Here is a 24831-nt window from a genome sequence, read left to right on the forward strand (position 1 = left end):
AGTGATACCACAATGTCACCGTTTTGGTTACCCAGTGAACTACTGGAATTTGCCCTCAAACTGCCTCATTTAGTTCGACTGGCAGGAGAAGAGAAAATATTAATCTCTGGGCAAAAACTTGCCTGCTAATATATATTTGTTTACCTTGGTCTTCCATTCTCAGTGACAGTGCAGTGAAAACACACTGATTACTAATAATTAACCATTAAAGGATAATATCAGATAGCCTGCTCATGAAGGTCCTGTGAGAGCAAGAACCTAATTCACTTGACACATGTAGTGACTCCTGTGTGAAAAGCCTCTGAATTATTAAACAGTATCTGCTGGAGAAAAAGAGGGAAGTGAAAGGATAGTGCTCTGTACTCCCTCTCTCATCAGAGGAGCTGTAAACCAAGCTGGACTTGAGTCTGTGACCAGATACTCTAGAACTCAGTAGTGTGACTATTGTGGAAAATGGTCCTGTGTTTAGTGCAGTGTTTTCCCATGTCAGATCCAAATACCTGCCATCTAATCCTTTTAATCTGAAGTAAGAGGCAAAAAGGCCAACACTGTCATTTAGAAACACTCAAGGTTAAGGACCATATCATTGGTCCCTCTAGGGAGACCCAACTTGAAAGTACATTCTCACTACCCATCCAAGGCCGCAAAGAAAATGGTTTTCTGCTGCTATTCTATCTCTTACACCAACTCTTTCACAAGTAATGAGTGCCCAGAGATATTTAAAAATCACTGTTTGGACCCATTTTTATGAAGGGTTTCAATAACACTTGCCAATACAAACTGTCTCCCCCAAAGAAGACTATGTATGCACATATATGAGCTTAACTTCAGTCTGGAAAGTGAAGAGTGGAAGCGGCGAAGCTGAGCACCACACGTACTGGGCGCTTCTCTGCAAGAGGTCAGAGTTAGGGTGAAGCAGTGAAAACTGTAGCACAGACTTGGAATTGAGGTCAGACTCCTTTTTTGAGAAAAACTGTCCACAAATCACAGTAGCATGTCTAAGCACTGTTCTGAAAAACATGTTAAGACTCAAGTGAAGCATGACTATGCAGAACAGACAGCTGGGCATTTGTATATTGTTTCCTTGTAATTTGCATCTTCTCATGTTAAGTACTATCAGTCTATTTAAAGAAATGTTGACTACACAGTTGTAATAGAGCACCATCCTTAGTATTGCTATGTCTGTCTTTTTCTGTATTGTTAACCCTTTGTTCTTTTTGATTGATCCAGTTCTTGCCATGACAGAGGCAGTGACAGCAGTTAATAGAGGATGGTCCCCATAGCTGCTGGGGAGGGATGGGGTACAGGTGAGAAAAAGCAGAAACCTTGAAGTTCTGACAGTGCTACTCGGCCATCACACAAAACAAGTAAACACATCACAGCTGCCTTCTCGCTCACACGGTCTTTGGGAGGCTGTTTTCAGGTCTTCCATTCCAAAGAATTGGGAACATGAACAGGGGAACCTTGTAGCCTTGTGCTGATAACTCTCCACATCTTAAAGGTCCTTTCAGGACAAAAGAGTGATTTATTCACTTGAATTTGCAAATGCATTTCTTTTCAAGTAAATACTCATATTCAGCCCTTTGTACAATATTCTTGAGAATTCTGACAGCCTCTGAGATCATCACATTGTAAGAAATAATTGCAATTAAAGTATTTAGGTAACAAAGCTTTAAGAATAATTATCCTACTTACAAAAACAACTCCTTTTGATGAGGATCTTCCAAATTGAATTGATTTTTTCTTATAAGTTCAAAAAATTCTCCTCTCCTCCTTGAAAATAAAGAACATATTTGGTAGATACGACGCATCCCCCAAGCTCTTTTATCCCTTTAGTCTACAAAGACTCATGGAGTAAAATTTGGGGGGGGATCTCTAGTGGATTTTTTCTCATCTTAGAATCCAATATAAAAATCATTTAAAAATTTTAATACCTCACTTTTCTCTCTTCTACCATATTCTTTGGTTGAAACATTAAATTTCACCTCGTCTTTAACTACACATCACAAATGATGGTAGTTTCAATTCTTGAACACAATTTTAAGAAAAGGAAGCAAGATGAGTTAAATATTTGTTGCCGAGAATAATTTAAGGAATTTTGTGTATGGAATAGTAAGGTCTGCATGGTTTCAGTTTAACTTCACAGCTCTCATTCACATTGTGGGGCACAGGGAAGTGTTCATCATGGTCACTCTGCATCAGGATGAGGCTGTGAAGTGCTTCTGAGCAAAGACAGACGAGTCAAGTGTAAACTGATATCCATTCAGTGTATAGTGGATACCTCCGTGTGCCCAACATTATTAAGCATCTTGAGAAATTATAAGACATAAGTTCTTTTCAGTTTGTTTGTTTGTTTGTGGGGGTAATAACTAGGTTTATTTATTTTATTTCATAGTGGAGGCACTGGGGATGGAACCCAGGACCTCGTGTATGCTAAGCAGACACTCTGCCACTGGGCTATCCCCTCCCCACCCACCTTTTCACAGTGTTTCAAATCTAGTCAAAGACACAAGACAAACATGAGAGAAACTTACATAACAAAACTGACTCTGCGATTGAATACCAAAAATGAAAACAGGTTTCAGAAGGGCTCAGAGGAGAGACCTATGTGGCCTGAATAGGCTGAGAAATCTTTGTGATTACAGGTATTTTTTAAATTCTTTGTAATTTGATAACCTTTATTCTGTAATTATTTTGAATAATCTGAAATTTACTATAGATACATTTTTACCCTAATTAACTTTAAAGTACTCTAAAAATCCAATGAAACAGACTCTTTTAGATGCAGTTACTTTTGGGTGTACAATAGTGGATATCTGGTATGTGTTTCTGTGTGTCTGTTCTATTTGTTTTTACTTCTCAGAAGAGTGGCTAAAACCATAATGTGGATCCTTGTCCAGAGGGAGAGAGGCCTGCATTCCAGGGAAATCCCGTAAATGTGACAGCCTGACTCCCCTGACCCCCACACATGCAGCAAAGATCTCCATCGCTACGTGGGAAACGAATGTTCGCCCCAAAGCAGCAAAGTCTGTCCTCGTTTTTAGAAAGACAGTTTAATTATGCAAATACATATATATTACTAATACCACTCTGATGCATACTTTAATTTCTGAATCATTAACTTCATTAATTAAAGTTCTGAATTAATACTCCTCCTCTGCCAAAATCCAATAAAAGAAACAAGATTTACTTGTCTGGCACCCGGCTCCTTTTCCTGCCCACATAGGCTTGGATGACAGTATAAAGGAATTGTGAAATGGTCAGAAATTGGGGGAGTGAAGGAAAGGAGGAAAAGCAAATGGCCTATATAATCTTTGGATTGGCCAACCAACTTGGAATGACCTTGAGATGGTTATTTGCTTTGCACATAGCTTCAGAGACAGAGCAGTGGATAAACATCAGAAATAACTCTATTCTGTAATTTCCAGTGTTAAGTAAGGCGAAGGAGTAGACTTTTCTGGCCATAGTCTGATAAACAGCTTTGCCAGGACATTTGTCCTTATAACTTAAGAATATCCCAGTGCAGATTTTTAAAGTTGGAAACAATGCAAACACATCCAGGACTTATTTATCTCAAGATATTTCTTAAAACTTACTTAATGTATAGTGCTAGGTCTGTAGCTAAAATAGCTTGCTTGATTATTTTCAGCGTGGTCTTATATTCTTCAATTGAGAGGCCGCCAAGAATCTGATTGCCCTTTACAAAAAAAGGAGAACCATCATTAGCACTCCACCCAGAGAAGAACAAAATCTGAAAATTTTCTCTTAAATACATGCCTAATATTCTGAACTGATGATGGAGGACACCTGCTTATATAAAGTAAATACCATGAAATAACATTTGCTCTCTATGCTCCCACCCCACGGCCTTATCATATAAGAAAAAACAGCTTTATAAGAATTCATCAGCCTAAGTACATGTGTTATCCCGTCTCTTCTACTCCTTAGGCCTTAGTCCAGGCCTAAAATCTAAGAACTATGTACCTCCATCCTTTGGGCAGGTTAACTGCTATTATCTGACAGCATGTGAAACTTCGAAAACTCAAAAAGTGTATTATAGTAGTTGTGAAGAACAGAGTGATGAAATGTTTAAAATATTGATTTTTTAAAAGAGTAATTTCTCTATGGCTTTTGTAATACATCCAATAAGACTTTTGGTGCATTTTTGTATAATTTTCACTTACTATAGAAAACTTTGTATTCCTTAGGAACATGCCAATAGACAGGTAGAGGGCATGAGCCAATGGTGTGCCTTCGGGTGCAAGGGTTGAAGCATCTATGAGGAGTATTTAAAAGGCAGCTAATCCATGTGCAAATTATCTAAAGTGTTTGCTATGTAACCATTTTTTATTTCTTACCTGTAATTTAAATTACAGTGGCTCTCTAATCTTGAACTAAGTAAAGCACACCTCGAGTACTCAGAATATACTAAAAAACGACATCCGTAAATTGATTCAGATGTACTTCCTAAAGCTCAGGGCTGAGAAAAAAGCCCGGAGGCTTAGAAATGGGATCTGGAGGCAAAGGATTTGTTCTGAAGAAAGGAAACTGCTTCAGTGTGCTGCGCTGGGGCCAAAACACTGGTTAGCACGGATTACTAGACACTGAAATTGTGGCACGTGTCTAATTAATGAATCTGTGATTATACCAGAAACATTATTTTAAAATGTGAAATCACTTTAGGTTCTGCGCGAAACAGAAGACTATTCAAAAATACCTTCCAATACTTTTATTTTTAAGATAAAACTGTTTCAAGTGGAAAAGTGGAAATGTCTTTTGGTATTACATTTTTATTTTCCAAAAGCACAGACTGTAAACTCTTGTGTACTGGTGCTTAAAAGACAGAATATATAGATGGGTCTTATAATGTGAGGCCAGTCATATATATATACCATGATTCCTTATATGTAAAATAATAACATATTACATAACAGGTTATCTAATAACAGAGGTAGCTATGATAGGCATACTGTTAAATATCCTTTTTGAAAAATTTAGCATATTGTCTTTCTTTAAAACTAAATAGGATATTAAAATGAAAGTTTGAGCCAAAGCACAAAGAGAACAAAAATTCCAAGGAAGGTACAGATGTTTCTGCTATAACTCGACATACACATTCTTGAAAAGTCTCAGTTCGGAAAAAGTACACACTAAAAATAACATGCTTTATGGGAAAACCAGTGTTGGGGGAGACTACTCAAAACCCATGCAACTCGATAGCCGGAGCACAGACCAAATCAAGGACTGGTACGTGTGGAGGTAACTTGAACAGGCCAGGCTGGCAAGTCTGGGGGCTGCCTCTGAGGATGTTAAGAAGCACAGAAAAACTGAGTGGAAACACTGGTTTGTGGAGGCCCGGAGACAACGCAGATGGACTTAGGACACTGAGACCGTGGGGCTGCTATTATGGTGGACTCTGCAGGAAGAGACGGGACTAAAGCAGTCCAAGGGAGCACGCCTCAGGGGCAAGTGCCCATTTTCGTGTTCTTAAAACAGAACGGAGAGGGCTGCACGTGCAGGAGCCAGGCAGAGGGCTTTTTCCTTCGTCGCTGAAGGTCAAAATTCAACTCCCATAATTCTGGGGTGAGGAAGGGCTCAGAAGAAACATAGGCAGGGACAAAAGAAGCCAACCAGGGCGATGAGAGAAAGTTAAATGTTAAATCAAGTCCAGAATCAGGACTATTACACAGGACTTGACATTTTCATTTCTAAATTGAGAACTGTGTGCTATATTTTGGGACCTAAAGTAACTAGATGATTTTTACTTATAAAAGAGTGACCAGAAAGGTCAAGGGCCTCCTGAGTTTTCTTCTAGGACTCAGGAAGAACTAGCCCCACTGGGCAAGTGTAAAGAAATGGAGATAAAATTGCTTTAATTCTATACCATGCACTGTGCTTGTTCAATGTAGGAGTTGCAACTTTCAGATTTTTCTTATTATAAAAGTAATACATGCAGACAATGGATAATGTGAATAATGAACAAATCAAAATCAGAAAACAAACAAGTATTAATAATTTAACTAAACAAACCAGCCATTGTGAATATTTTGGGGTATATCATTTTAATCTTATTTTCATTAACATAAGTAGGTCTAGCATAGTATATCATATGCTTTCTTACATTGATAAATATTCATGTAGCTAAACTGCTGAATAGCTTTATTCCCTCATTAAAATGTTTATTAGTGGTCAGAAGTTTCAATAAAAAGAGTTGAAAAGATACTGCCTTGTGAAAGCAAACCTTTGAGAGCAGTATAAACCATTTCATTTGACAAAAACAAACAAACAAACAATTAACTGAAAGCCATAAAATGCCAGTTTTGTTTGTTTCTAATTTGGAATAACCAAATAGAGGTGAGTAACCAATTTTCCCTTATCAGGCAACGTTTATAGACAGTTTTGGTTTCTAGAGGAGTGAGGCTGTGAAGATCTCAGATGTTTTGGCTTTGCCTTTCTTACCCAAAAAGGAATAAAGCATGCTCAAGAATTTATGATGCTGGGAATAAATCCAAAACTTAAAAATAAAACTGAATTTATAAAGCTCTCTTTTAAAATTCCACAAGCAGAAATGAGGTACTTACAGGACTATTAAGTATCATCAGGCACTGGTCAAAATGATGGTGCTCCATGATTGAATGGCAGTAGAGCTGAGCCAGTGGGTGTTCACTTCTGAAAAGTAGTTTGTTGAGTAAAGAAAAAAAGGTAAAAAAAAAAAAAAAAAAGATCAATTTCCCCAGGACATCAGTTTATCAATTTCTTCTTTTTGCTGGTTAAGTGAAAAGGAGGATACTTCACAAAACTAATCCAGCTAACAATTTTCTCTCCTTCTGTGAAGAAGAGTGAGGTGATCTCTGGGAAACACATACAGAGAGGCAAGCGGTTCTCAAATACCAATGTAACTATTGCCAGTTCAAAGCATGAACAATTTCATTGGTTTTAATACTCATTAAACCAGTAGAAGGAATAAGGACAAAGGACTACTTTACAAATTAAAAACAAATCTCTGAAATTGCTGTACCAATAATACTTTTCAATTTCAAAACTGCAGTTAATTTAAAATCTGAAACAAATTTCTATGCAAGCCTTCCCTCTGAAATAAGGCTGAAGGTCAGCGCACTTATGTCTGTGTGTCTGTAACGAAGAACAGAGTTTACTGAGATGGAATTAGCTGAGGTGTCAGTGAAGAGAGAGACAAGGAAAAGGGGGCTGGTTGGCACACAACGCCCTCTGAAGGAAGGAAAAAGACAGCTGAGTCAGAAAAGGTTCCCCGTGTGGGATCCAGGTTATTTCCATGCAGGACATCCTGGTAGCTCTCTAAATGGAACAGGGGGAAAACAGTCGAGACCTTTTGGCTGAGTGAAGCCAGAGGGAGGAATCTTACAGTCAGTTCACGGCATGTAATAGACATTCACAAATCAAGTTCTAAACGACATGTAGTGTCCTCCACCTCGTATTTCCTATGACCCTTCTTCACATGTGAAGAGAAAGCACAGTTTCTTCTTCAAAAGAAACAGAAAAGGTTATAGTTCCTGAAAGTCTGTTTCTTGGATTCATGGGACAGGGGTCTATGAACTGTAAAGCACAATACAACCATTGGGTCACACAGCTGGTCTGTTATTTCTTTCTGCTACCACATGAACCATTATTTTACTCTGCACTTCATTTGCTGAAGACAGAGAAGCTACCCAAGACTGAAGTAACACAGCAAAGAAATAAGTATAGCGAGAGAAACTTGAGGGAAAACAAAAACAGGGAAATGAAAACAAAGGTAAGAGAACAGGTAATCTCATCTACTGCTGTTTAGTCCACCACTGACATTGCTGGTCCCCGAAACTGCCATGTTTTGCTGCTGTTGTAACTTTTCCCAAATTAACTCCTGCCTGCGTGTCATCTCCGCTGTTTCCATATTTAGTGAGTTGTTCCGTGGGTCAGATGCTGTGCTTATCACTGGACAATGGGAAGACAATGGATGGAGTAAAATGAGCAGATTTGTAAGAAAAGATAAATTTGCTGGAATCAAGACTGTAGATGCATGGAGACAGCTGGGATTCAGTTAGGAGACTAGTGGGAAACTGTTCTAGTAACCGAGGTAAGAGCCTGGAATAGAGTGGTAGAATCCTAAAGAAAGAGAAGCAGAGTTATCTGAGAGCCATTTAGGAGGTAGATTTTTTTGTAATTTGATTCAAATATTTATTGAGCAGCCACGGGGATACAAAGGTGATTAAAACATGGTCAAAGAGGTGAGGCAAATGCACACGTGCTATAGAGGAGAGCATAAGGTTCAGTGAATCACAGCAGTCAGAAGACTTTGCTTTAGGAGATCAAGAGATTGCCTGCAGCCTGGAAGGAGGTGTGGGTGGGAGGCACATCAGGAAAGGGGACTGAGATAAAATAGAAGACTTCAGTCTGGACTATTGACGGTACTCAGTCTGGACTGTATTTGTCTCTCCTTTCCCTCTCTCCCCATCTCCAGGCTTAATTTACCAGTCATGCCCAGATGTGTTCACTGCACTTTTTCTCTGTAGGAGTTGGCAGTGAATCCTGAGGTTGGGAGCTAGTGGGGAGGAGGGAGATGAAGGGGAAAGTCAGGAGATTAAGTTTCTGCCTTGTCATTTATTGACAAAAATGGGGAGAAGATGATTAGGAATGGGGGATGAAGATGGCCGGTGGGGTGTGGGCTCTATTGATGTCAAGGTGCCTGAGGTATCCCTAAGAGGGTCTCAATGTCTGCACTCAGGTCTGGGCTGGAGAAATGGATTTGGATCACATCAGCATGCTTGGTAATCCAAGCCATGGGAGTAGATGAGGGTGCAGGAGATGGCCTGGAATAACAGAGGGCCTGGCGTCCACAGAATCCACGATCTCCCTAAAGTCAACTTCAACATAACAATTGCAGCTTTCCTCATTCCCTTCACTGAGAAAAGGAAGTGCTTCCAGAGTACCTTGTTATTTTCCTTTATATAAGGAATTCAAAGACACAGTACTAGCTTCGTAACAGTTTTATGCTGTCAGGTGTTAAGTGTTTTTAAGTCTATTACCCTGTTAGACTGTAAACTTCTACAGTCTGTTAGATTTGCTTTCCCTGATGAAAACAATTACTATTAACTGAGAGCCTGTATATAACAGGTACTGTACTAAGTGGTTTATACTTAATTTTTACAATAATCCCACATAGAACACTTCAGCTCACTGCATCAAAGCCCTCGGTCCCACCTCACAGTCCAGCCACTGGTGCGGTGGCTGGCTTCACGCGTGCTGTAGCAGACTGCACGAGGGGCCCCTCACAAGGTTACCCTGCCCTGGCCCTCAGGGAACACCTCTCACTTCTGCCCTCCCAGCTGGTGCCCACAGGAGCTCTCTCTACACTCATGCTAGTCCAGCCTGCAGTGGGAAGAGTTAAGGCCTATGGGGTCACCTTTGACTGGTGTGGGTTTGGAAGCCTGTGGATAGCTGCCCCTCCCTGTTCTGTCTCTGTCGGTTGGGGAACAGTTCTGGGTCTCATTTCATAAGATGTCTCAGAAGCACCTGGCGGGATTGAACACCAGCTGCCTGGATGGGTGACAGCTGGATACCCCATCCTTTTCCTGCTTTCCCTGCTCTGCTCCCCACTCTCAGGCCTCCCTTTCTGCTCCCTGGGACCGTGTGCACAAGTAAGCTAGATGCCTGCATGCCAGCTTTGGTCTCAGGCTGTGCCTCCAGAGTGACTCAGGCTGAGACCTCTCTAAAACTGGCATTTTAGCATTTGTTCTTTAGATGACTAGAAGTTCAGAGAGATTATCTCACTTGTTCACGGCCAATATAAATGGCAGAGCCGGGATTCAAGTACATCCTCTTGAACATACACTGGCTTGTGACCCATGGCACTCTGCACACAGTATCCACTCACTGACCTAGTTAGAAGCCGGGCTAGAAATGCGATTAGGCGGATGTAACACAAACACATTTAAAACTTCAAATGCACGTTACATTTTTAGAGAATGCAGAAAGGACTGTTTCACATTAGAGAAAATTCTTGGCTTGTGAGATAGATGAATGCAAATTATGTGTTTTCCTTTCCTTACATTCTAAAAATATGGACTTACGAATCAATGAAAGGGTGACAGATGCCCCAAATTTCCTGTTTACAAAGATGTTCATGGAAACCAGTGTATTCTATATCCTGTTATTTTTTTACTCTTTCAAATACAAGGCTAAGTTGCCTCTTTATTTGAGGTCATGTCAGAAGGACCCATTAAACCACTCCAGCTGCACTTTTATTCCCACGCTGATGTCACTAAGCATTAACGGACTTGCATGCCCTCCCTGCATCTCCTCTTGTCCTGCAGTTGTTGGTTCATCTCTGAGAGCAGCACCAGGATGCTGGTGCAGAAATCAGATCAATGTTCCAGAAACATGGAGCTTTAGAAGTCAACAGAAAATGAAAGTTCTGTGAGAAAACCAAGTCCTGCCACCCCAGCACGGTATCCCTTTCCACTGAATCGAACAACTGTCCTTGAAATTTGGCTTCTCATCCATACATGTTGCTCTGGGTTCAAATCTCTTAACTATTCCTTGTAGCCCTTGTCAACCCATTGGATTCTTAACTTGACAATTTCTCTCCAAATCATCACTACTGTCTTCCATCAGTCTGTGATCACATTCATAGATACTCAAGTGGACGGTTCTTTAACCTTGTGACTCCAGTTGTTTGACCTCCTTGACTCTGGCTGATTGTTTTTTTCCCACTCCCTCTCTGTTTCACAGCTCTGAGGTGCCGCTAGGCATAGTCTCTTTGCTACTCCTCAATCCACCCATGGGACCGAGCAAGATCTTGAACTTTTATCTGTCCTTAATAGTGTCCTCCTGTGACAGAAGCTAAAACCTGTAGAGCATGTAATCTGTGCCAGGTACTGCTCCAAGCACTTTGCACCTATTTATACTTCTTAATCCTTGTAAGAAGCCCTGTGAGACCAGTGCTGTCATTATTCTACTATACAGAGAAGGCAACAAAGGGAGGGAGGTGAAATGACTTGCCCAAGGTCACATGGTGAGAGGAGGAGGCAGGCACTGGACTAGCGTTGGCTCCATAACCATCACAGCTCCGTGTGCTGGTCTAAGGACTCACTGAGCTCATATATGTGTATAGTCTTTCTCTTCATTCTGCAAATAGTATAAAAGTCCACAAGGAATGGGCTGTTGCTTGTGTGTCTCCAGTGCTTTGGGGAGACAGGACTGAGCCTCCTGGAATGTGAGAGGAATTTCTCAAAAAGCTAGCAGTAACTCCTGTGCCAAGTTCAATGGCCCAATTCAAATCGTGGGCATATCCTCAGATGTGTGGTAGGGCTTGGGCTCCAGCTCTCGTGGAGGAATAGGGGTGGAAATTGTTTTGAGATGACAACAGCAAAAGAAGACCCAGCACTATATATATATATCTCACACATAAAGTGCTAGAAGGAATTCCAAAATGATAAGGGCTGTGCTAAGTGTTTGGTTCTATTATTATTATTACTATTAGTATTAGCTATGGACATTAGGACTAACTGAACTTGCACTTTACTCATGCTCAGATCTCTGGTCTCGCAAGCCCTCCCACCTTATCAGGGATGACCTCATTCCTGGCTAAAACAGACTCTACCCAGTTTGCAGTTTACAAATTGTGACTCCTGTGCCGTCTCCACTGCCCCTGGAAGTCTCTCAGAGCCGCTGACCCTGTATTACCACCGCGCCCATTCACAACTCCAGCTCACTCCTTTTCCTCTATTACAGAGCAGAGAGGACCATGGTGCAGAACGAGCTCTTTCAGGACAAAAATACATGATCTGATTGTGGTTACCAGGAAATTCTTTTATTCTGGTTTTGCTGAATCTCTAATCTATTTTGGGAAAAACAAACAAACAAACCATATCCATTTGGTCATTTTACCTCTTCCAGCCACCATCCTCTTCATTATTTTCTCCTCACTGCCAAAACTCCTCTCCCCTCCACCTTCCCTCCCAAAGGACACACACATGGATACACCCTTCCCAGGCCTTTCATCGTTACCAATGGCACCATCACTATTCCAGTTTCTTGGACTGGGAGTCATGACTTTCCTGCTTCCTTCATACATGTAACTAGCCATTCAATATTAAATTTAAAAACTCTCTCCTTCGGTCTCTTCCTCCCTCTGGCCAATAAGTGATGTTCACATGCACCTAGCTTGCTGTAACAGCTTTCTAGCTGAACTCTGTGGTTCTATTTATCATCCATGTACCCTGTACCTTCCTTTCATCCTTTTCTTCCTACACAATGTCTTTATCACCCACTGCAGTGGCTCCCTGTCCTTTCACTATACCAAGTGTAAAATGCACTGCTTAGTCTTAGAGCACCCCCACCCCCCGGAAGGGTCTTATAACTTCTGCTTGTTCATCCTCTTACTCTCCATTCCTAGTCAGTGGACCTTCTGACTAGTCAGGCTAACCATCATCACTGTCCTGTGAAAGCCTCATAGTGTTTCTGGTATATCTTCACGCTTTCTCCTCTCCAAATCCTACCCACTGCAAAGATCCAGTTCAAGCCTCACTTCTTCCATTAACAGTAAAGATGGATTACGCTGATCATGGCCAATCTCCTCTTCTATTGAACACTTACAGTCCATGTTATTAAACAACATAGTATTTATTAGATCCTTCCTTGTGTTAGTCACCACTGTTTCATGAGACTACCAAAACTCCTTGATAACAGGAACTACATTTTATACTTTTATAGCTCTATTTCCACCTAGCACAGTGCCAGGCCCCAGTAACTGCATATTATCCATCTGCCAAAAATGTAGGATAATTTCACTATATTTATATTTAGAAAACACCAAGCCTAAATCTAACCAAATAAATGCATCTACAACAGTCGTCTCATATTGACTGCAAGCCTAATGCAGGACATTTCTCTGCATAAGCAGGTATCTGTACTTTGGCCATTTTGTTCTTATTACTGCCTATTTTTTAAAGAATAATTGAGTATCTGTCTGAAGTCACTCTCTCCTTCACCCGCCCATGTGGGAGAAGGAAGCACAGGCAGTGAACTGTTCCCCCAGACATCTCACTGGCGTACTTGTTACTTCTTGTAAGGGCAGTCTTCCTAAGCCAGGAAGGAAGCAAAGCCTCAGATAATGAAGCAAAACACTGTTTCCTAAACAAGGAATATCTCACTTCATATTAATTTTCTGAAAAAAAGTTCAAGAAGAATGAATGACAGAAGTTCCGTTTCTAACTCTGCTACCACAACAAGGGCTATTTCTCTTTTTGATATGTTACTTCTATTTCTGTGCCTTCTTTGTTTTGGTTTTCTTTATAGAGTGTCTGAATATCTGATGAGGTCTGGACACGAACACCTTTTCAGAAGTTACATGGAAATGTTTCTGGTACTCTTAATCTCCCAAGAGCCCCCTGGTTAAGAAAACCCCACTTGAGGTGTCAGTCATTTATCACTAAGGAAAGAAAAAAGAAACATCCCTGGAAAATTCTCGGTTTCCTCTACTCAAACCACAGGGATGTAAGGAAAAAGAAACCCTTTAATTTTTTTTTTAAGTTATTATTCCTTGGTGGAGTCTGTTCTGTGGTGTGTGCGAAAGCAAGATTCCGCAGTCTGACTTTTTCCCAGGGCTTTTTTTTCTTTGAAGAGAAGATGACGTGTCTCCAGATGTTTTCCCAGGTAATTATTTTTAAGTAAACAAAGAGGGAAATAGCTGAGTGTTCTTTTCACTCTAAATAAAGCAGGGCAATATGGTGTCTTAGAGCAATCCATACAGTAACAATCCACATCCTAGTAACACTATGCCCAGCTGAGGGAGGGAGAGGAGGCAGCTCTGCGGCTCTGCGGCTCTGATCTGCAGGCCACGCTTGGCCCTGTGCTGTAAATCTTTTCACGTCCTCGTTCCCTGTCCTAACGACTCCTGTGTTGATAGGAGGCTCAGGACCACTATCACATGACAGAGCACAGGGGGCAAAGGCCATGTCACTCGTCAGTTCTCCAAAACGTTAGATTTTAAAGAGGAAACGGCCAGGCTCTGACAGGCAGGCAAGAGCCTGCTATCTCTTCCCATCAAAGGTCAGCAGAGGACATGGTTGTTACATTGCTGTAATTCTTTTCACATGAAGTTTTCTGTTTACTGTATTTAGATAAAGGGAATGTGATTAGAGAGCTTTCTGAACTTCCCTCAAGAGATCAGACATCTCGACTTTCCTAGAGAGAGCTATGTACTAGTGGAATCACTTGCATACTGAAAAAAAAAGCTCAGCAGTTAGCAGTTTCGCCATTAAAATGCAGGCCTTTCAACTAACTTGCTGCAGGAAAATAAAAATGTCACAGTGGCTCAAAGATCTGATGAAAAGTGGTATCACCTTTATTATCTCATTTGTCGCTGCAAATGGTACTTAAGCATGGTCCGCACAGGGGGCTGAAAAACTTGTCTGAACTAGCATCTGTGGCTAAGACTTATTTAACACTTAAATATTTATCAGGCATTCTAGCTGGTATGGATGTGTGTTATCTTCTAAAACGTACATCAACCCGATGAGGTAGGTGTGCTATTATCTTGACTTCACAAATCAGGAAGTTGAGGTTTAGAGAGATGAGCGCCCCTGCCCACAGGCACACAAGAACTTACCTGAATCCCAGTCTGACTGCAAGCTCTCCAGCACTGGGCTCCACTTCCTTCACTAAGACCAAAAGCCTCTTTCTAGTCAGCACTTACTAAACAAGTACCTAGGATCCAAGCTAAGCACCTTTCAAATATTATCTTTTATCCCAGGGTGAAATTCCACCCTTTCTGTACTAGTCATAATAGTTCTCCAATGAAGCTCTTAAGCTGGATGCACACAAACTAAAACAAACTCTTGGTAATTACCTAATAAAATAAGATTCTCAACATAAATATTTTTGAATTTCAGGCCAGAAATGTTACCAATACAATCCTGGACATGCATTATTTTTCCCATTTTCCTTAAATGAAACCAGAGTATGTTATGAACCCTGACCAACTGAAATTTTGAACCATCAAATTTTGCTGTGGGTTTTACTTTTAAAAAGACAGCCCTACAATTTAAAAGAAACATTTTCTTCTTTTGCTGGGCAAATGCCTTACCGCTGTATGTAAGAGTTATTCACACCACGGTGATCCAAATCGTGGCTTAAGGCAGCAATCAGCAGTGCAAGTATCTCCAGGTCAGTCAGCCTGTGCTGCACGACCAAAGACGTTGGAGGAAAGAAAGAGAAAGAACAATTTGGTAAAACGCATTATACTACCTCTTTTCACCAATTGTGTTTTTTTTTCTCAGTACTTTATATATGTTTGTTTATAGTCACAAAGGGCTCATGCTAGAATCCTGTTCTGCAGGGAATCAGCTGTACTTTGTCTTCAGAATAGAATTATTATTATCAACAGAAAAAGCTGAAATGCCTCAAACAATAATCTGTCCACCTATACTAAATATTTTAAATTCTTAATTATATACATGTATGTGGAGTGACTCAAATAAACTTCATTAATTTTTTTATTTACTAAAATGTAATTTTCTGCTCTTTGCAGTTTTGTTTTGTTTTTACTAATACAAATGCTTTCTAAGTTATCCTCTTTAATTTTATGACATTGACTGATGGTTGATCATTTCAAATAAACTTTAATTGTTTCCTCTCTGACTTTTAGTTCTCTGCAGATTCTGCTGCCTTCACTCTCTACTATCAGTTGCTGTATCCTTAAGGAGCATAGACAATGTGAATATTAGCAAAACAACAGAAAAAAGAGGATTAGAAATGAAAATTTGGCTTTAAAACATTGCACGATATATTCCACAGTCAAATATAGGTTATTTTTTAATACCTGCCATTTGAATTATCTATATTACTGTTCTTCATTAGTAAGAAAACACAAGTTGAAATTATTATCAGCTCTATTCTGCTGGAACTCTCAACACTCTATACAGTGTATCTTCAACATACACAAAAATCACCATTTTGTTATTCTTCACAAAAAGCAAGGATAGCCTTCAGTGGTCTGGTCCTTGTGAACTTCCCATACCCCAAAATAAGTTTACCCTATTTCTTATAAATGTTTGCTATGGCAGGAAAATACTACTATCGTGTTTCATAGGGCTTCTCAGACAAAAATCACTTTTTTAAACTCTAGCCAGTCAAAATGTGCACCCTATGAAAGTAGAGACAAAGAATAACATTTTTAGAATTTACTAAATCAAAAGAGCATGAAAGCTCTGAATTAAAAAGTTATATTATGGATGCCTGGAACCACTTCCCTAGAATGACTAGTCGATTTCCACTGAAGTTAGAATCTAAGGACACAGATACGAAAAATTTGGCCTGGAAAGGAGTGAATTACTTGAACGTTTTCTGCACTGATCTTCCTTGTAGACAGTCTCTGGTCAATGTATATGAAACCAAAACCCTTTCCATGAAACAGTACTTATAAAATTAACAGAGGGCTCCAGAGAAAAGGCAATAGAGAACACTAGACTCATCTATGGAGCCAGGTGCAGGGACTGAGTAGTTTTTGAGGAATTCTACTATGCAGCAGGTTGAATGGGAGCAGGAGAAATTTGATACCTTTTCTTATACGGTAGGGTTTTCCTTGAAGGAAGTATTTATTTGCCCAAAGACTATTAAGTTTAACATTGGAGTTACTGTAAAGATTTTTTTAAAGCCATATATATTATATATGAAAGAAAATTAATAATTAAGTAATTTGCCATACTAATCTTCATAATTCACAAAATGTAACTTATTTTGTAAGGGGCAATAAATATTATTCTCAATCATCATTAGTACACATTAAAAAAACTTGAAAGAAGATGCTATAAATTTTATTACTAAAGCAACAAAATGTTTTAAATACATAAATGGCTCTAATAAGTACCTGAATTTTGCCTGCTTTCAGTGCAGCAAACATGCACTGAGCTGTATTAAAGGCATGTCTCCAATTATGATAGGCAACATTCTTCCGATAGTTCTTCTTAACACTTAAAATCCACCTGCAAAGAACCTTTAGGAAATAGAGCATAAGGAGTAATAATAATTGCTAACGTTTATCACACATGTATTAATCTTAATGCACTGTACAGAGCATTTACGTCTAACCCTTGGGACTCTGAGGGAGTCACTACTACTTTGATCATTTTACAGATTAGGAAACTGACATTCAGAGAGGTAAACTGCCCAAGGTCACGGTGCTAGTTAAGGCTGGGGCCAAAATTCAAACCTGAGCAGCTTGACTCCAGAGCCTACCATGCTAACCACCACGCTAACTAAATTAGATGTAAAATGCAGGGGACCGTTAAGAAAGGTATTTTGTCATGAGGAAGGCACAGACTAGCTTTTTAAAAGATATCATGTCCGTGTGTCATGAATTAGGAGAGTCCAAATAGTCACCCGTGCATGGATTCACTTTCAGAGAGCCCTGCAAGCAGCCACTCTCCAGCTCTTCTCTGATCCCATTCTGTCAGTCTGCAAAGGCATATGTGCCAGGCTCTGGGGGTGGGTTGGGAGCAATGCACACAGCATATGCCCAAGGACAAATTGGAACTCCAAGTCCTGACCCTTGTCCTTTTTAAACCATGCTTAAATTTTCAGGCAGAGTTACTGCTTGAGAACTAATTTAAAAAAATAACATATACAAATGCAAAATAAAGCCCTGGTGAGTGAGTGAGTGAATGAGTGCGTGCATGCGTGTGTGCGTGCGTGCATGTGTGTGTGTGTATTTTAATGTATACATTTTAAAAGATGGGAGAAAAAAGGATAGAATGTTCAGAAAACCTCACAAGCTGGGTTTAATTCAGCTCCTAAGTGGTGTGGTCAGTAAAATCTCCAGGGACACATGGGCCCTAAGCAAGATAATTTTGTGTTTGTGTTAGCATCAGAGTCTGCCTCTCTTCAGTTCTGAAAGATTTACTATACTTTTGGGAATCTTTAAAAATAAATATGTGCTTCTCCCGACGTATATCACTGGAGATATTTCAAACACAAAGGCAGTGCCCTGGGGACTGGGAAACGTACCAGGGGAAAGAATGTTGCTTTAACAATATTCAGCACAGTCTGATTAGCTGCAGAAGTAGGCCAAAAACAAGGTTTCTTCTTTGTTGGTAGAAATCGCCTACAGAGGATTTGGCAGAAAAAAAATCCATGCTTTCATAGCCTCCCTTTTCTTTTCAGATCTCTTTGTTCCTGTTCTATGACGCAGTTCACAGGGAAATCTGATAAAAAGAACCCGAATGTTCCCTTGTTCTTTCACCCTGAGTAACTGTATCTTGCAGAGGATTTCTGTGTGCATAAGACTGACATGTGCTAACTTAAAGTGCACTGCAGACCTTTCATCATGACCATTTCTGAACAAAGTCAGCCCCAAAGATGACAGATTCATCTTATTAGGAGAATTTTAAATAATGCTATTGACTTTGACATGCTTAGAAACTATACACTGAAGTGTTGTAAAAAATTACTGGTGATTAATTAAAGAATCAAGGAAAATAAGCAGGAAAACCTAGAAATTTAACCCATGGACATATCTCTTTACTAATCATAAATCTGTAGGTATAACTAAATAGGCATATATATCATATAATGTAAACAGTGATAAAAATGACTCTATGAAACATACTTCTTGATGGACTACTCTACTATGCTCCTATTAAGATGGGCCTATTGAATTTGGTAACCCAAAGGCTACCCACTGTATCTAGTAAATAGTAACTAAATTTAAGTGCAGTTTTGGATTCTCTTATGAGGGTGTTCTTAACAGCGTTTAGGAAAATTATGGTTAGATCTGCTAACTGCCTTGTAGATAAGCCTGGCACATTCAAATTTGTAGAACAGTCTTCTGTACAGGACTACTGATGATTATGTACAGTCTGGATGACCCTAGGAAGCACACTCAATACACTGAATCAGTTTCCAACAGTTACAAAGGCTTCTTAAGTTCTGAGTGGCATACTTAAGATGCTATGGGAGAAAAAAAAAAGAAAGAGAAAACATAGCTCGACTCTTGCCTTCAAGAATCTCAATCAGTAGTGAAAATAAAAAAGCGCACATATAAAGGAAATAAATCCACATAAAGTTGAGAGCACAAATTTATTAACTGTCAACAGCATTCCAAGTGGCATGAAGTCAATCCTAGCATTCTCCCAGGAACAGAGACTTGAGTCGGGCTCTGAGGAAGAGAAAAGCACGCTGTGGCATAAAGTGGGGCAGACTTGGAAGTGGCCGCCCATTCAGGGGCGGAATGACACATAAACGACAGAAGGTGAAAATAAGCACAGCACATGCACATCTGTCCCTGTACAGTCAGGAGTCTGTTTCAGGGATCAGCAAGAGTTACAGGAGAGCAAGCCAAGATCTGGAAGCCCGGCAGAGACATGAATATCTGACATATTTTTCAGTAGGAAATATTCTGTGTCAGGGCACTTCATGACGCTGCCATCGTCTCTAGCAAAAACGTATTACTTTTACCATCCTAAAATTATAGTGACAATAATATCTGAAATAAACAGAAGAGTCACCAAGGCAGGAAGGCCAACCAGAATGATGGCGGGCGGTGTTCAAGCTGATGTTGGCCAGAAGTGGAACAGTAGTTATTCTAACAGAATAGGAGAGTGGATGCATGAGACATTGAGGAGAAATAACTGCCTAATGGACAAAAATTCAGGAAAAGGTAAGACTAAAGATGGCAAAAGAAATTTTGAGTGACTATCTTCAGATCCAATACCCAAATGCTACCTAAAAACTTATGCTTTTAAGAAATAAGATATATATCAACTCATAAGAATTTTGTAAATAGATACAAGGATCACATTCCTTTGTCCTGGCCAGGCCCTTTCAACAGGATCGCTACTAGTTTAAAGTATGGGAGGTCTCAGGAATGGAAAGGTTTCTGAGTCACTATCTAGGTCCTGTAACCAGCAAGAAGCAGAACTGAGCTATTCACATTTAGAACTTTTGGCTCTAAATGACATCTTCATTCTATTAATAGAAAGGACTTTTTATAAATGAGCCCTATAACCTACAGTAAAGAAACCTGATAGGGTGATATAACCATGGTCAGAGTTGGTCTAAGGAAGGGATAACTGACGTGTACTCTATGCCTGCGTATTAAGCGAAATATACAAGCGTACATGCATGCAGTGAGTAATTCTCACGAGACTCCCACAGGGGAAGTCATACCATTATCCCCGGCTAACAGATTACAAAACTGAGAACTTAAGAGATTAGCTGCCCAAGGAAATTAGAGTTAATCACTAGTAGAGCTATGACTCAAAATTCATGAGCTTTCTACTCTATTCTTCCGTCTCAATTTCTTCATTTGTAAAACAGGGACAATAATAACCAAAGAGCCTTTCTTGAGAGCTTCTTGAAATAATTAAATGATACATTATCTCTTAATCAACATGCTCTAATAGAGTGAAGTATTATTAGAGAAGAGTCTACAGACAGTTGTTCTTTGTTTTCACTCAGTTCTGCACAAGATTGAGGTCAGTAACATAAACTTTGGTTAAAGAAAGGGCTAGATTTGGGCCCCGAGTAATACCATAAATAACACTGTGTTAACCTCAGCTGTATTAGTCCTTAGTTTTCATGCCTCAGTGAGGCTTTGAGAGCAGGGACGACTCATCACTGAAATATGTACCTAGCACAGTGCTGGGTACACTGTTTATTGTTAATAAATTTTCATTTTATGAATTAAAGGATTGCTAAATAGCGGAAGCCTTCAAGGTACTTAAATTTCAGATAGGAAATCTCTACGAGGAGACTAGACATTCAACTGACAGGAAAAAAACAGCCTTAAAGGCAAATTACTGACTTTTTTTCCCCCAAATGGTCCTTTCTATTCTCCCTTATTCTTTGATGCAATACACGTGGCCATTATGAAACAAAATAGAATCCCCTGATAACTCCCAACTGATATTAGAAGGTATTGATTTCAGTCTCGCTATTTTCTGAGAGGTGAATAAGGTAATCAACTGGGGTTAAAATCAGTTTTCATCTTCAAGCTTTGTGGGTGACCCTGCTCGAACCAAGAGCCTGGCTTCACATCAACCCTTTTACTCCCTCATTTCCAAAGGAGTTCACTATCTTTTTGGTCCTTCTTTCTACTGTGTTGTAACCTCCCCAATCAGATCATGTTACTTCCCTGCTTAAAGTTCCTCAGTGACTCACCATTGTTTTCAGGATCAGATCTAAATTCCTCTGAATAGCTTACAAGGTGCTACATGACTTGCTTCTTACCTTCCCCTCTGATCGCATTTCTCGCCACTTTCACCCTCAACTGGCGCTCCATGGCCCCGCCCCCTCCCTTCTGTCTTCCCGCCTTTGCACATCCTGCTCTCACTGTTGGGAACACTCTCCCCTGTTCTTCAGCCTGGTGCTTGATACATGTAGGAACCCGTTCCTGTGTTTTTAATGGTTGATTTTTTTCTTTAAAAATCTCAGCTATACATTAGGTGACAGTATATGAATCACGGAAACTGAAAAATCCTTATTCCATACTAGCATCCAAAACTAATTCTCTCTCTTCACACACACACACACTTTTGTCACTGCATTCCTACCTCATGTTTCATCTGGAAGTTCTGCACAAGGTTGAGGTCAGTGAACATCCGGATTGTGCACAGTGCCGTTTCCAAGTCAGACAGCTCAAAGTCACTGAAGCTGAAATCAGTGATTTTAAGGGTCTGGGCAGATGGTACCACAGCAGCCTTAGGTAAGGGGAGAAGAAGAAAATGAAATAAAGCTGTTAATTAAGGCAGCAGTGAGTCATAAAGTTTTCTTGCTTTGCTATGGGGAAAAAGTACATTGTGTTTTTTTTTTTTTTTTCCTTTTTAATGCAATACACTAGAAATCTTTTCATACAGGAGCTTAGGAGCTACTCCTGTTTTTTTGTTTTGTTTTGTTTTTAATCTGAGCCACACGCAGGTAACTAATATGGTTCTGGGTAGGCCAGGAGAAGAGAGGGTGACTATACCTAGAACAGCAGGCAGAACTAAGGACTCCAGTTATCCAGCCCCTTTATACCTCCACAGTGTTATCTGTTCAACAGATATTTATTGAGTAACTATTCTGGACCTGTCTCAGTACCATGAGCTGAAAATCAAGTGGTGAGCAGGATAATGATAATGTTCCAAGCATTTTATGTTTAATTCACAAGACAACCTTATGAAATAGATACTGTAGCTCCATTTTTCAAGTACAGAAACTTGAGCATGGAGGAACACATCCTACCCACCACAGCCCAGGCAGTTAAGGAACAGAGCCCAGCTTCCAGCGCAGGCAGACTATGCAGCTCTCAAATTTGACACAATCTCTACAGACTGACAGAACATCCTTCACCCAAGCCTGATTATAAGAATCACCTAGGGTGCCCATTAAAAATACTCAGTGGTTCTGATTCAGTAGGTCTGGGATGGGTTGAGAAGCTGGTTTTGTTTTTTTGGAGAGGGATTGTTTTTTAATTAACATCCTTGGTTTTGATTTGTTAATCATTTAATTATAGTAAACACCTGCTATTTCTTCAATACACCTTGCTCTTTTTCATCAGTGTTCCTTTTACCTCCTGCTTCTCATACTCTCTTTAACTGAAGGACTTCTTGAAGGCACAGCTCCCACCCAAAGAAGAGTTATTAAATGCCCTTCAGAGCTAACCCTACCTTGGGAATTCCTATTTAATCACACGAAGTTCACTATAATGTAATTTCCTGTTTGTCTCCTAAATACACTGCAACTGACAGGTGGGGCAGTATCTAACACATCTTTGTTTCCATTGTGACTACTGATAGATACAGTTTTAATGTTTAACTGAATATGTATTAAATAAATGGGAGGGAAAAATCTCATTCCCTTCACTTAATTTGAGTCGTAAATTCTAGGAGGGTAAAGCCCATTAACCTGAAATCAGAAAACTAGCAGACTGGGATGTGCATTTCAATCTAAGTTTTGTTTGGTACTGAGTATTTTTTAAAAATCACCAAATTTGTTATACTGTTTAAAAATTGGGCAATTTTAACAACAACAAAAAGGGTTTCTGGCACCTTCTGAAAAATCAGGCCACACTGAACCCAAATCACATGAAGCGGCACTGGCCACAGCCAAGGCGCCCTGACTCCCTCACACTGAGCAGGCTTCTCTCCCATATTTCCTGGTGGCCACTCGCGGGCGTCAGAACCTACTGGAACCCCGACTCCTCCACCCCCTTGACTGTTTACTCTGCGGGCACTTTACCTGCCCGAGCCAGGTCGGCCAGATTCACCTGATGAAAAGAGGCTTGAACTTGGTGTGGGGGAGATACAAGAAAAGTGAAGAAATCTGAACCAGGTTCCTTCCCTTTAATGTTTTTGATCTTAATTTCCTCCAAACCCCTTAAGTTTCTGCTGAGTATCCAGCACATCAGTATGCTCTGCTTTACCTCCATCTTTTACAAAGTAAAAAGGTCAAAATAGTAAGACCTCAGGGAGCAATCTAGAGCTTTCCCCTCCCAAGCCGGGGGCACTTGCATATTCTCTGCTCATCTTGACCTTCATGTTACTGTTATGTACCAGGCGTGTCTAAACTTTAAAACAATGTCACCCTCTTCATACTCCAAAGTAAGAGTCCTTCCCCAAGCCCCAAACTGACGAGAAATGCATTCCTTTCAGTCATTTCCACAGGCTAATGCGTGGGCTGGACTAGGGGAAGAGAGGAGGACTGAAACTGTTTAGATAAAGGGCTGCCTTGTTTACGCCAGCCCCCAACATCAGAGATGGAGCAGAGGACTCCAGGGGAATTCGGAAGTGCGGAGGTGGGAGTAACCCACCTTTTAACTCAAAGCAGATCACAGCTGTCTCCCTTAAACACTGCATGAGAGAACAGATGTTTGTTCCTTAGGGCACCATTATTCTTACAGCAGGAAGTTTTCTTTTTTTTCCTTCTACAAAGGATATTCCAAACGCTACGGGATAAAGACAGCCAGCATGGCTTGTGCCTCGCTCCACTCTCTACTGAGAGAAAAGAATCCTTTCTTTTGCTCGTTCGGCCACGCCACAGCACACCTTTCTGAGCTGACTAGGGGGAAAGGCCGACACTTTCCTTCAGAACCTTTGGTCAGTGATACAGAGGTTCAGAATTCTTGGGATCGATTGCTAACAAGCCACAAGAAAGTCACACGTCATTTAAAGCTCTTGTCAGCCGCTGTTTTGAACATTGCAAGAGAATTCAACTTTCTGCCCTGAGAGGGCTTGGGATAAAGGGGGTTTTAAGCAAAACACTGCCTGTCATTCTAACTTACCATTTAATAAAATATTCTCCATCTTACTAATAGCAGGCGGAAGAGTACGTGGTATTTCTGGGAGAGGTTATGGATGTACAGTTCTGGATTTTCACAGCTTTTCCTTTCACTGATGGTATGATTTGTTAGAATTTGTACAGTGAGATTTCTGACTTTTTCTTCAGGAGATGATATAACTTACTGCACTTGCTATTGAAGATGAACAAATAATACACTTTATTCTGTGATGCAGTAAGGTGCTATACCTGTGTATATGTATTACAGGTGACAACACAATTCAAAACTTCCGGAACTATGATACTACCTGATACAACTCATTCCTCCACATATGAGAGCACAATGCCTGTCTTCTCAGGCAGGAGCATTTAGCTGTTTTAGTGCTTAGTCTGAATATAGTTAAGTCCTTCTAAAGTTGAGAGTTCTAATTTGTGTCAAATTAACCAAATATGGAATGCAAAAAATACACAAAACTCCCTGGGTTAAAAGTTTAACCTGGCAAACAGTTTGGTAGTATAATGTCATTTTTCTTCTGAGTTCTTTAATTATATCTGCCACTCAAA

The 24831-nt window shown here is 40.1% G+C and overlaps 1 protein-coding gene across 5 annotated transcripts in view; it reads right to left on the reverse strand.

The window, feature by feature from the left end:
• PDE5A (phosphodiesterase 5A) overlaps window positions 1-24831 on the reverse strand; it is a 215607-nt gene that overhangs the window by 12997 nt on the left and 177779 nt on the right. For all 5 annotated transcript variants that reach the window (XM_032462551.1, XM_032462570.1, XM_032462568.1 and 2 more), the window contains 6 exons: window positions 21564-21710; window positions 16883-17008; window positions 15101-15195; window positions 6582-6669; window positions 3597-3697; window positions 1696-1773 (listed from right to left, as the gene is read on the reverse strand). In XM_032462551.1, the coding sequence (XP_032318442.1) occupies window positions 1696-1773; window positions 3597-3697; window positions 6582-6669; window positions 15101-15195; window positions 16883-17008; window positions 21564-21710 (635 nt within the window). The remainder of the gene's footprint in view (window positions 1-1695; window positions 1774-3596; window positions 3698-6581; window positions 6670-15100; window positions 15196-16882; window positions 17009-21563; window positions 21711-24831) is intronic.

Source organism: Camelus ferus, chromosome 2 (assembly GCF_009834535.1).
Source record: "Camelus ferus isolate YT-003-E chromosome 2, BCGSAC_Cfer_1.0, whole genome shotgun sequence".
In the NCBI taxonomy this organism is placed as follows: Eukaryota; Metazoa; Chordata; class Mammalia; order Artiodactyla; family Camelidae; genus Camelus; species Camelus ferus.